The sequence below is a fragment of the Pongo abelii genome, chromosome 19 (assembly GCF_028885655.2).
Source record: "Pongo abelii isolate AG06213 chromosome 19, NHGRI_mPonAbe1-v2.0_pri, whole genome shotgun sequence".
NCBI classification, from domain to species: Eukaryota; Metazoa; Chordata; class Mammalia; order Primates; family Hominidae; genus Pongo; species Pongo abelii.
The window spans coordinates 77,364,341-77,377,608 of record NC_072004.2 but is presented as its reverse complement, the minus strand read 5'-3'; the positions used below and the strand labels follow the sequence as shown (position 1 = coordinate 77,377,608).

The 13,268-nt window shown below is 36.8% G+C and overlaps 1 protein-coding gene across 1 annotated transcript in view; it reads right to left on the bottom strand.

Moving 5' to 3' along the window:
* Positions 1 to 13,268, bottom strand: part of LOC100445724 (EF-hand calcium-binding domain-containing protein 3) — a 544,420-nt gene that overhangs the window by 469,118 nt on the left and 62,034 nt on the right. Inside the window, exons 16-18 of the mRNA XM_063718854.1 lie at positions 7,275 to 7,418; positions 4,763 to 4,837; positions 2,886 to 3,029 (exon numbers count right to left, since the gene is read on the bottom strand). Of these exons, the coding sequence (XP_063574924.1) occupies positions 2,886 to 3,029; positions 4,763 to 4,837; positions 7,275 to 7,418 (363 nt within the window). The remainder of the gene's footprint in view (positions 1 to 2,885; positions 3,030 to 4,762; positions 4,838 to 7,274; positions 7,419 to 13,268) is intronic.

The following is a 13,268-nucleotide window of genomic DNA, read 5'->3' as shown; positions in this document are numbered from 1 at the left end:
TTCTTGGTATGTATAATCAAGTAGAACTAAATCACAGCTACTTAGAATTCTGGGAGGAAGGGAAGGGAAGGAGAGGGGAGGGGAGGAGAAGGGAGGGAAGTGAAGGAGGGAGGGAGAGCGGGAAGGGAAGGGAAGGGAGGGAGAGAGGCAAGGAGGCAAAGGAAGAAAGGAAGCAGGGAGCCATCTGAGGTCAATAGGTACTGATAACACTAACAAAATTTACAGCTAGCTTTGGACCTGTTTACCAAGGGACCCAAACCTGTAAGCATGACCTGTGATCTCATTTGATCCTTAGGTTCATATAACTTGCTGAAATAGAATAGCAACTACCAATATTAGGAAAGATTTCCTGGATATCTTTAAATAAATCCTGTGAAAAGACATGTGGATGGACAGAGCTGCTGTCAAGAATTTGTAGCTCAATTATTCTTTGCTAAACCACCAAAACAGGGTTAATCACAGCTGATGCCAGGTTGCAAAGTTAGAGCCTGAAACAAAGATTCAGATCTGGCTTCAGTGGATATTGCATAAAAAATCATGAAGATAAGTTCAGAGTCTTGCTGCCAAGCCGAAAAGAAAACAAAGTTATTAAGCTAATTTCAAACACATCAGATATCAGAGTCAGGAGAAACAGAGAATATCAGTTTAAGTTTAAAAAGCTAAAACAAATAAAGCTAGAGAAACCACCAGCAGAGAAAAGAGATTGTCCCAGGCCTTAAATGCCTCACAACACCTATTAATGATTTCCTCTAATTCTTAGCCTATGGATTCAATGTCTCACATTCACCTTGACCATTTTCCATACCATCTTACATATTTTTGCTCAACACCAACTTTCTTCACTCAGGTCTTTCAGAAGAAACAAGAGAGCTCATAAGCTACATAACTAGATATTTGGGAAGCATTTCTGAATATGCCAAATGATAAATTACCTTTTCTATTTTTCAATGCTTTTTTGTAATCATCATAAAATTATTTTTAAATTTTAAATATATTTTAAAATATTAAGGAGTCAATATGGAATAACACCAATAACCAAGAACTCACTCTTCAATTTCACTAGAGAGAATCTGAATCAGTTGTTTTTCAGGTTTTTTTTCTTTTTAACATAACCTGGTCAAAATAATACCTAGATCAATAATTTTAAGTTCTTTCTTATATTTCTAAGGTCTTATGGAACAGTTTCAGCAGTTCACTTGGTCATTTCTCCCACTTTGGTCAGAGAAGCTCAACTTTAATATTTTATATATTAGGATACTGTATAAGATTTAATTTGGAAAAAAAGCATTCTGCTTTAACAATATCAAATATAAACAAAAATAACAAATCTCAAAATTTTGCAAACCACTGCATTAAAATAAGAACTAAGTACCTTTGTACTAAGTGCACAATGTTAAAAGAAGAAATGATATGACAAATGGCGTATAGTTTTCAATATCATGTGTATATTTAGGCTTAAATTGTAAAATCTACATTTTATATACTGTCTTTTGCTTCATAAGTACAGAATAATAAACACAGGCCTGGTGCGGTAGCTCATGCCTGTAATCCCAGCACTTAGGGAGGCCAAGGCCAGCAGATCACCTGAACTCAGGAGTTTAAGACCAGCCTGGACAACATGACAAAACCCCGTCTCTACAAAAAATTAGCCAGGCACAGTGCTGTGCACCTGTAGTCCCAGCTACTTGGGAGGCTGAGGCAGCAGAATCGCTTGAACCGCGAGGCAGAGGTTGCAGTGAGCCGAGATTGTGCCACTGCACTCCAGGCTGGGTGACAAAGCAAGACCCTGTCCCCTCCAAAGAAAGAATAATAAACACAATATATGAGTTTTTATTACCATAAAAAAATACTTTTCTAGTTATTTTCATATCTCATAAAATAATACTTTGTTGGTCTGGTTCAAATTAATGCTATCCATTACTTTCTGTGGTACATGTTGCCTATAAATTCCATTAACTTTAACAAAAGAACCTGAAGCACTGCCACAGAGAAAAAGGGAAGAAAATCTATATTATTGGGTAGAAATTAGCCTTCTTTTTTTCATCAACCCTTTTCACCTCAAATCTTCCAATAAACAAAATAATCAATACATTTAAAGCCCAAAACTGCTAGCCTCAACTAAACGGAAGCTTAATGGATGAAAAGGATAATAAATGATTACAGAAAAAGACAGTTATTTGACAAAGACCCCTGACAGCATGCTCATGTTACTAACTAGTTCTGTATAAACATTCCACATAAAAGAATATAAACGTACTAGGCACGTTTTTAACTTCTAGGCACTAAGACTATGACAGAGTAGAAATGTCTACCTGTAACCTGTGTACTCTCCTTCCTGCATGTAGAATATCAGCAGTAAATGATGGAGACTTACTTTACATTTTTTGGTCTACAGTCTTTGTTATACAATACTTTTTTGAACTTTGTTTTTGTTTGCTTTTTTTTTTAACTTGCTAAATAGAGGTGGTAGCTATCAGCAGGTGTGTTTTTCTACCAAATTAAATAAAAGCCTATTTCAACAAAACAGTATGAATATTCCAAGTACTGTTATTACAAAATTTGAATAGATCTCTTAACATTTCCTAATCATGCCCTCTGTGTTCATTGGGATATGCCATTTTCCAGTAACACACCACACAACTTGAAGGTACTCAATGCATATTTGATTAATTTAGAGCAATAATAAATTACACAATAATATTTTTATATTGAATAGACAAACAATCTGAACTTTCTTTATACAGTATTTCCTAAATGCATATGTTGGCATTTCAATCATATTGGAACACTCCGTCTCGCCAAGTACAAGATACAACGACAAGAGTTGACAGAAAATAAAGTAATATCTTGGTATACTTTTTAATTTTAGTATTTGTAACACTCACCATCAACTGTCACTAGTTTCAATGCAGCTAGAAATTCATCCTTTTTTAAATTACTGTTCAAACTAGACAGAGTATTCCACAGGTCAGAAACACTCATCGTCTCCTTTCTGAGATTGTCGAGTGTTTCAATAGCATCAGGCAATACTAAAGGGTAGAAAAAACACAAGTTTTACGAATGCTTATGCAAGAAGTTAATACAGTAAACTGTCATCTGGAATAGACAAAAATTAAGGTTTTTATGGTTTAAAAGAATAATAAATGTAGCATAAATGAATTGCCAACTTTCAAATACGAAAACATAATAAAATATTTAGCCTCAAATATAATGTATTTTTGAGGATCTTGAAATATTTTAAGAACTTACAGTGCCCCAACCCTGAATAAACATTATAAATAATAATTTTTATTGAATTTAGATTTTTAAAAGTGTGAATTCAGAAACATTTTCAATTGATAATACAATTAAGTAGCTTTTGTTCTATATCTCTCCCTAAAATTCTCCCCTGGTTCCTACTTCCTCTTCAATCTACCACTGTAGACAACAAAAAGAAAGACTATTTCAATGCAAAATCACTGGAGCATCTTAAACAAAGGAGTGCAATTATCTTACTACAAATTTGTAAAAAGTCACTGTGCTGCTATATACAGAATGGATTCTCAGGAAGATTAGACAGTTAGGAAGAGCCAGCAGATATTAGTGACCAAGATTTTGTTTATAACCTGTACAATCTTCTCAGATATGTGATTTTCTCCAGAAATGCTGTCAGACACAAGAAGGAAGGTAATTGGCCTCATTCAGAGTTGAGAGTTTTGCCAGATAGGTGCAACAAAAGTACAGGGAGGCAAGACAGTCTAGGGTATTAGGTATATATAGATAAGATAATTTAAACTAAATAAGGAAGAAAAGTGAAAACAGGAGGAGACTGATGGATTAGGAGAAAGCGGAGGGGTAAAGGGATATAAGGTTCCAATGAGGTATATGGAACCAATAAAGAAGACATGCTCTGAGCAGTCTAATGAAGAAAAAAGAAAAAGAAGTAAACATAAACATGCAATATTAACAATGAGATATAAAATACAATGAAAGAGATAGATTAGGTAATATACTATATAACTCTGTGCTAATAAAATTTTAATCTCCATAAAACTGAATTTCCTAGGAAAAATGAAGTAACTGACAATCTCTTTCTCTGTATGATGTACCCCTGTATAGGAGACAAATTAAATCTTATATTGTAAGGTAAAAAGAGCTGCTACTTAAAATCTACTGTTACCTAACATGTAAGAACAAAATGATACAATGTTACTTTCAGCCCCAATTTTTAGAATGCATACTAACTTCACTCCATTAAAAATATACATATGTGACCTTACACTTCTTTATGGTGAACTTCTGAGTGGCAAGACTATCTTTTCCATATTACCACACTTACAGCTTAACATAAAGCCTAGTACATATTAATGGTTCATAAATGTTACTGAATACATCGGAAGATAGAAAGAAATGGGGACAGATGTAACCAGAAATTCTCATATTAGTAGGCACTAGATGGCATCATTTTTCCTAAGTTGAAAGACATTTTAAATCTTTTCCCCCAAAACGAATGCTATACATGGTTCTAGCCCTCTATAAGTGCGCTAATGAAAAATAAAATTATGATAGCTTTTAATTCACTTGCATATAGAAGACATTCTAGAATTAGGGGTCATTAGAGGAGATTAAAGCCAAATATAGCAGCAGGAAGCCAGGCATTTATTTGTCGGATGACCTGCAGGATAACCAGCTCTATAAGAGACTAAAAGAGTGTTTACGTTCTTCTAAAATCTGTCGAACCATTTGGTCCACAAAAAGCAGAAGACATGATATTCTTACGTACATAATTTTTCAGAGAAGCATTCTGTGTTGCTCATCATAGTATCAATGAATTCTTTAAAATTCACTTTTTTTGTTTCTACAGGAAAAAGAAACACATTTTTTCGGTATCTTTAAGTATTAAATTATTATGAAAAATACTGAATTATATAAAATAAGTTATATATTCAGAAATATATAATTATATCCATCAGGTAATACTAACCAATAAAAATATATGGGTATAAACGGGAAAAGCAAATCAATTTACAGTAGAGAAGTAAACACTGAAAAACACCAAGAAAACGGGTCAAAATTCTTCCAGTTCCTCTCAAGCATACATAATATTTTTAACTTTTATTTTTATTTTTATTTATTTATTTATTTATTTTTGAGACAGAGTCTCACTCTGTCGCCCACGCTAGAGTGCAGTGGTGCAATCTCAGCTCACTGCAAGCTCCACCTCCCAGGTTCAAGTGATTCTCCCACATCAGCCTCCCAAGCAGCTGGGATTACAAGCACATCACCATGCCCAGTTAATTTTCGTATTTTTAGTAGAGACGGGGTTTCCATTATATGAATACACAATGGTGTATACCACAATTTATGTATACATTCTGTGGATGAATATCATGCTGCTTTCTTTCTCCTTTTTTTGCCATTAAGATCAGTGCTGCCGTGTACATTCTTGAACATGCTTCCTGGTACTTAAGTCCAAGAGATTTTCCAGGATTTATAGCTAAGAATAGTATTTCTAAACCATGGGGTATGCAAACTTTACAAGATACTACATATTATTTTCCAAAGTGGTTTTACCACTTTCACCATATTTACCAATACTTAGAATAACATATTTCTTAATTTTTCCCAATTTTAGTGGATATAAAAATGTATGTCATGAGCCAGGCATGGTGGCTTGTGCCTGTAGTCCCAGCTACTCAGGAAGATGAGGTGGGAGGATTGCTTGAGCCCAGGAGTTTGAGGCCAAAAGATCCCTCTTTTTTTTTTTTTTTAAGTATCTCATTATGACCTAAACTTTGCACTTCCCTAATTACTAAGGATGTTGAGAATCTTTTCATGTGATTATTAGCAACTTGTGTCTTCATGTGGAAAACTTTTATAATTTCTGTTGAGTTGTTAGTTTGTAAAAGTTGCCTATATATTCTCTACGATAATCATCACTGTTGTAAGTGTTGCAAATAACCAATGTGTGGCTTGTATTTCATTCTCTTTATTGTATCTTTTAACAAAGAGAAGTTCTTAATGTATTCAAATTTATCAATCTTTTCTAGTTTTTTATTTCATATCTTAAAAAATCCTACGTCAGAAAATTTTTCTACTATTTGTTTTCTAAAACTTAGTTTTCACACCTGGAAATTATTGAATATGGAGTGAGACAGGCATCTAACTCCATTCTTTCCATTTGAATAAGTAATTATTTCAGTACCATTTATTAAATGGTCCTTCTTTCCCCAGTTATCCACCACTTTATCATATATGTTGCCAAGTATGTTTGTGGGTATGTTTGGAAGTTCCTTATCTTGTCCTATTGGTAAGTTTCTCTATCCCTGTGCTATTTTCACACTCTTTTAGTCACTATGGCTTTATAAGGAGTGTTGATATCCAGGAGAGCAAGTTCCTCCCAACCCCCACCCCCCAACACACACACACATCTCCACAAATGTTCTTCTTAAAGAGTGCTTTAGCTATTCTTAGCCTTTGGTCATTCATATAAATATTAGAATTAGCTTACAAAAAAGTCAGGGTTTTATTAGAATTGCTTTGAATAAATAAGTTAATTAGAGAATTGACAGTCTTGGGTCTCTGAATCTACAGACATGGGATACATTCTTATTTATCTAGATTTTAATGTCTTCACAAAGTCTTATTTTCTCTATACAGGTGTCATACAACTTAGACATATTCCTTTTTTTATTTTTTGTTATGGAAAACGTTAAATATACACAAAATAGAATAGTGTAATATGTTCATATACTATCTCTAGCGTCAACAATTATCAACTCATAGACAATATTATTTCACCTATAACCCCAGTCTCCTGTCGAGCCACTCTCACTCTTTCCCTTTAGAAGAGCTGCTGCTAGGTTATATGGGCACACATACTCAAAAATGGTATACCTTTATTGTGAATTGTAGGTTTTGACATAATAATGAATCCCTATTTGCCCCAATTTAATGCCTTTTGTCCTGACTTCTACCTTGTCAGACAGCAATACCACAAATTCTGCTTTCTTTTTGTTTGCATTTTTGCCTAGGAAAAAAATCTTAAAAAGACTACTTAAAAAATAAATAAATACAGTTTTTTTTTAATTAAAAAGACTATTAATACTGGTTATTCCTAAATAACAGGCTTTTGAGTGTTTTCTTGTACTTTTGAGTATTTCCATACTTTTTGTATTAGTTTAATTTTAACTTTTTATAATAAAAAAATTAGTCATTTTTCTAAGGAAAAAAATAACAAATTGACCCTCCTTCCAGATGTGTCAATGCAGTTTGCCTGAAAATATATCACTCACCACCAGCTTCAGTCAATTCTGTGATCTTCTTAAATTCTGGCTTAGAAAGGTAAATACCAAAATTTTGAAGACAAGTATTTAGATCCTCATAATCCACATTTTTATCTTTAATTTTATCAATGGCTTTAATGACACCAGGCAACACTAAAAATGAAGGAGTATGCTAATAAGTATTAAATATAAGTCAAAAATAAAACACCATTAAGATGAATTTTAGTTCTAACACTAAATTAACAAAAATATAAATCACTTCAGCAGTGTTATATACTAAAAGCATATCTAGAATCTTTAATTAAAAAAAGTAAGTATCAAAATCAAAGTCAAAAATATATTATTCTAGGCCACACACAGTAGCTCACACCTGTAATTCAAACACTTTGAGAGGCCAATGTGGAAGAATCACTTGAGGCCAGGGATTTGAAAGCAGCTTGGGCAACAAAGCAAGACCCCTGTCTCCACAAAAAAATAAAAAATTAGCTGGGCATAGTGGTGTGCACCTGTATTCCTAGCTACTGGGGAGGCTGAGGTGGGAGAATTGCTTGAGCCCAGAAGATGAAACCTGAGGTGAGCTATGATAGTACCACTGTGCTTCAACCTGGGCAACAGAGCAAGACCATCTCAAAAAATATATGACAGATAGATAGATAGATAGATAGATAGATAGATAGACAGACATACACATATATATTATTCTACTATACTATAGTCTCTGAACCTAAGGAAGCACCAATTTAATTGCACTGATAGTACCACAACTAAAATACATAGGAACAAAACATTATATAATTTCTCCATTTAATTCAACAATTTAAAATTCTTTGTACTCGCTTCCCAGTAGCAGAAATACAAGCAGAAAATTTTCAATCCAAAATGATAAACTTGGATAATTTTGTGGCAATACATGGCTCAGTCTTTGGTAAATTCACCTTAGTTTATCTTTCTAAATATACATATTATTACTTAGGAATAACTATTCTACATCTCTTCTTATAGTAACTTGGAATTTACACTTCATAAATTTGGTCAGTATTTTCTCCACAAAATTTAAACTGATAAATTTTTACTGCAATTAAAGCATTCTTAAAGGAAATTACTTACAAATATACTGAACTCTTAAGAAGGTTGGCTAACTGGAATTCATCTGGTTTAATCAGAAAATGTCAAAGTAGAGGTGGCACCTTAAATCACTTGAAGAAAAAGATGAAAAAACACAGAGAGAGAGAGAGAAAGTGTGTGTGTGTGTGTGTGTGTGTGTGTATGAAAAAAACAGAGGTTGTGTGTGTATATGTGTATATTGTGTGTGAATATTGTTTGTGTATATTGTGTTTGTATATTCTACCCCTCTCTCAATAAGTTTTATAATATACAAACACACACAATATACACACATACACACATATACACACACAAACTCTAGAACAGATTAAACTCAAATAGGTTTTCTCTAATTGATTAGGATAGGTAAAGTAAGAAGCTGGGCAGCAGAGGGCATTAAAGCCATTACCAGGTATAAACTTTAAGTAGTCACTGGAAATCATTATGGCTTTCTAAACAAACAAGTGATGATCAAACTGATGTCTGAACTTGATGATTCTTAAAATGATTATTTTAAAGATGATTCTTTTAAAGAAGATGTGTAAATAGTACAGCAAGATACATGTCCCTATCTTGTGAAAGAAATTTTTAAGTGAACAAAATTCCCATTTAAAATTAAAAGCTCTTTTTTAATTTTACAGGTAGAAACAGCAAGTCACCTTAAGCAAATCTGAGATAAAATCATTTGCAGCCACCATAGGGGGAGAATAACAGAAACATTTTTCTTTCATCAGCTTCTATACATCCAACACCACATGGAAATCTGGGGAAAGGGTGGACCATTTATACAAAAAGCCCAGGTAAAAGAAGAGAATGGGTTTACAACTACTATTCTTGAGATTCAAAGTTAGCATAATCTGTCAAAGAGGGATAGGGTAAAAAAAAAAAAAAAAAAAAAAAAAAAAAAAAAAAAAAATGAAATGAGGGGCCTGGTCACTGTATTGAGTCGGCAAGGGGAAAGATGGTTCTAAATTCATGAGGTGGCTGATAAGAACTCTACTCTCACCTAACCCTCTAAGACTTGGGGTTGTGTCCTGTAAAGTGGCTGCTGAGTGAATATAAAGAGCTGTACCTTTGAGAATCTTGTTTAGTTTGTCATGGGGCTTTCTTGCTTGAACTCAGACAATGCTTCCTTGATGCAGGTCCATATAAAGAGCTATACGCTTGGGAGTACAGTGGCTCACACCTGCCATCTCAGCATTTTCAGAGCCCAAGGCGGGGAATTGCTTGATACCAGGAGTTCAAGACCAGCCTGAGCAACACAGGCAGACACATCTCTACAAAAGATTATTTTTAAAAATTAGCTGGGCTGAGTGGCATGTGCCTGTGGTCCCAGCTACTTGGGAAGCTGAGGTGGAAGGATTATTTGAGCCCAAGAGGTCTAGGCTGCAGTGCGCAGTGATTCAGCCATTGCACTCCAGCCTAGGTGACAGAGCAAGACCCAGTCTCAAAAAAAAGATTATGAATGGCTAGTAAGCATGTGAAAATATGCTTGACATCATTACTCATTAAGGAAATGCAAAACTAAAACCACAGTGAAATACCATTTCACACCTATTATAATAGTTATAATAAAAAAAAATCAAGTGTTGACAAGACGTGAAGAAACTAGAATCCTCATACATTGTTGGTGAAAAATGAAAATATTATAAACACTTTGGAAAACAGTTTTGACAGTTTAAGAGTTAAACATAAATTCACCATATAGACTAAAATTCTTCTCTTAGGAATCTCCCCAAGAGAAATAAAAGTGTATGTCCAGAGGAAGACATGTATACAAATGTTAATTTCAGTATTATTCATAACAGCCCCAAACTGGAAATAATCAAATGTCCATGAGCCAATGGGCCACCAACAAAGTAAAGAATATCCATACAATATAATATAGATTTATTTAGCCTTAAAAGGGGAGGAACTACCGATACATACTACATAAATTAACCTTAGAAACCAGAAGTGTGATGTCACCAAAATGGCAGAGCAGAAGCAATCTGGCTTCATTCTCCCCTACTGAAAACCGAAAACAAATATCCAGTGCCAAGATTAACACCAGTAATATCCCAGAATTCACATCTGAAGCTGAAATGACTCCTGGGGGCACAGAGAAGTGAAAATCTCCAAGCAGATGGTAAGAGAAAAGGACTTCTATATCCACAACACCCCTCCCCCAACCTGCCAGATACCATGAGGAAAAGTCCCCCTGAAATCTTCATTTCTACAGTGGAAAAAGTGAGACCATGTTAGTCAGCCAGCTTCCCCACCATCTTGGGTTCCTTTACAGGAAAACCATTCCTGAATCAACCCAAAGGAAGTATTATGAGTGCCTATAGGCAATAAACCCCCTGAGGGCAGCTAGAAACTAAAACGGAGGTGGGACCAGCAACCCCAGGCCACAAAATTCTGCTCTTTATCTCAGCCAAAGGAGACACCAAATCAGAGTGGCTGTTCAGCAGTACCACACTGTAGGAAGGCACATGCCATGGCTCCACTCAGCATGAACCTATAGACAGCCTTCCCACACAGCTAGAGTATCCCTTTTGAGATCTCCCCATTTGAGACATGCAGGACTCTGAACAGTTGTGAAGCCAAGGCAAATCTGGGTTTAAAATACAATCTAGTGCCAAAAAGATGCAGTGATCTAGGGTTAAGGGGACTCAACAGGCAAAGTGCAAAAATCCTCTAAGCATATATACCCTGGGAAGACCAAAACAAACTAGACAGCAAAGACTGGAATAAATAACTAATGGTTCAATGACAAGATATAGACACATGTCCACAAGGAAGAACAGCAAACTAGGAACCATGACCTCCTCAGATGGACAGAGTAAAGAACTAGTAACTGACCTTAATAAGACAGCAATGTGTGAGCTCTCAGATCAAGAATCCAAAATAGTGGTTTTAAGGAAATCTCATCAAAGACTGTAGAAAGAGACAAAGAAGGTCACCAAGTAATAATGAAGGGGCTGATCCAGTAAGAGGATATAACAATTATAAATATATACGTACACAACAACAGAGGACCCAAATATATAAAGCAAACGTTAATAGACCTAAAGGGAGAGAGAGACTGCAATGCAATCCTAGTAGAGGACTTCAACACACCATTCTCAGTAATGGACAGATGATCCAGAAAGAAAATCAGCAAAGAAACATCAAAGTTAAACTACACTCTAGACCAAATGAACCTGACATTTGCAGAACATTTCATCCAACTGCTGCAAATACACATTATTCTCATCAGCACATCGAACATTCTCCAGGATAGGCCACATGTCAGGCCATAAAAGAAGTCTCAACAAATTTTAAAAAGTCAAAATCATATGAAGTACTTTTCTGATCCCGATATAATAAAACTAAAAATCAATAACTAAGGAATTTTAGAAACTATGCAAACACTGAGACTGCTGGCAAGATGGCCGAATAGGAACAGCTCTGGTCTGCAGCTCCCAGCAAGACCAACACAGAAGGCTGGTGATTTCTGCATTTCCAACTGACGTACCCTGCTCATCTCATTGGGACTGGTTAGGCAGTGGGTGCAGCCCATGGAGGGCGAGCAGAAGCAGGGTTGGGCATTGCCTCACCCAGGAAGTGCAAGGAGCAGGCGGCGGCGGGGAGGGGGTGAGGGAGTGGGGGGGCTCCCTCCCCTAGCCAAGGGAAGCCTTGAGAGACTGTGCTATCTGGGCCAGATACTATGCTTTCCCCACGGTTTTTGCAATCCACAGACCAGGAGATTCCTTCGTGTGCCTATACCACCAGGGCCCTGGGTTTCAAGCATAAAACTGGGCAGCTGTTTGGGCTGACACCGAGCTAGCTGCAGGAGTTTTTTTTTTTTTTGTACCCCAGAGGCACCTGGAATCCCAGTGAGACAGAACTGTTCACTCCCCTGGAAAGGGGCTGAAGCCGGGGAGCCAAGTGGTCTCGCTCAGCAGGACCCACTCCCATGGAGCCCAGCAAGCTAAGAACCACTGGGTTAAAATTCTCGCTGCCAGCACAGCAGTCTGAAGTCGAACTAGGATGATCAAGCTTGGTGTGGGGAAGGGCGTCTGCCATTACTGAGGCTTGTTTTCCCCTGACAGCGCTAAAAAAGCCTGGAAGTTCAGACTGGGTGGAGCTCAACACAGTGTGGCAAAGCGGCTGCAGCCAGACTGCCTCTCTAGATTCCTCTTCACTGGGAAGGGCATCTCTGAAAGAAAGGCACCAGCCCCAGTCAAGGGGTTATAGATAAAACTCCCATCTCACTGGAACAGAGTACCTGGGGGAAGGGCCGGCTGTGGGCACAACTTCAGCAGACTTAAACGTTCCTGCCTGCTGGCTCTGAAGAGAGCAGCGGATCCTGACAAACAGGGCTCTCCCAGCACGGCGCTTGAGCTCTGCTAAGGGACAGACTGCCTCCTCAACTGGGTCCCTGACCTCCATACCTCCTGACGGGGACAGACCTCCCAACAGGGGTTGTCAGACACCTCATGCAGGAGAGCTCCAGCTGGCATCAGCCCGGTGCCCCTCTGGGACAAAGCTTCCAGAAGAAGGAGCAACAGCAATCTTTGCTGTTATGCAGCCTACACTAGTAATACCCAGGCAAATAAGGTCTGGAATGGACCTCCAGCAAACTGCAGCAGACCTGCAGAAGACGGGCATGACTGTTAGAAGAAAAAGTAACAGAAAGCAGTAACATCATCAACAAAAGGAACCCCCCTACACAAACCCCATCCAAAGATCAAAGGTAGATAAATCCATAAAGATGAGGAAAAACCAGCACAAAAACGCTGAAAATTCCAAAAACCGCAATGCCTCTTCTCCTCCAAATGATTGCAACTCCTCTCCAGCAAGGGCACAAAACTAGACAGAGAATGAGTTTGATGATTTGACAGACGTAGGCTTCAGAAGGTGGGTAATAACAGA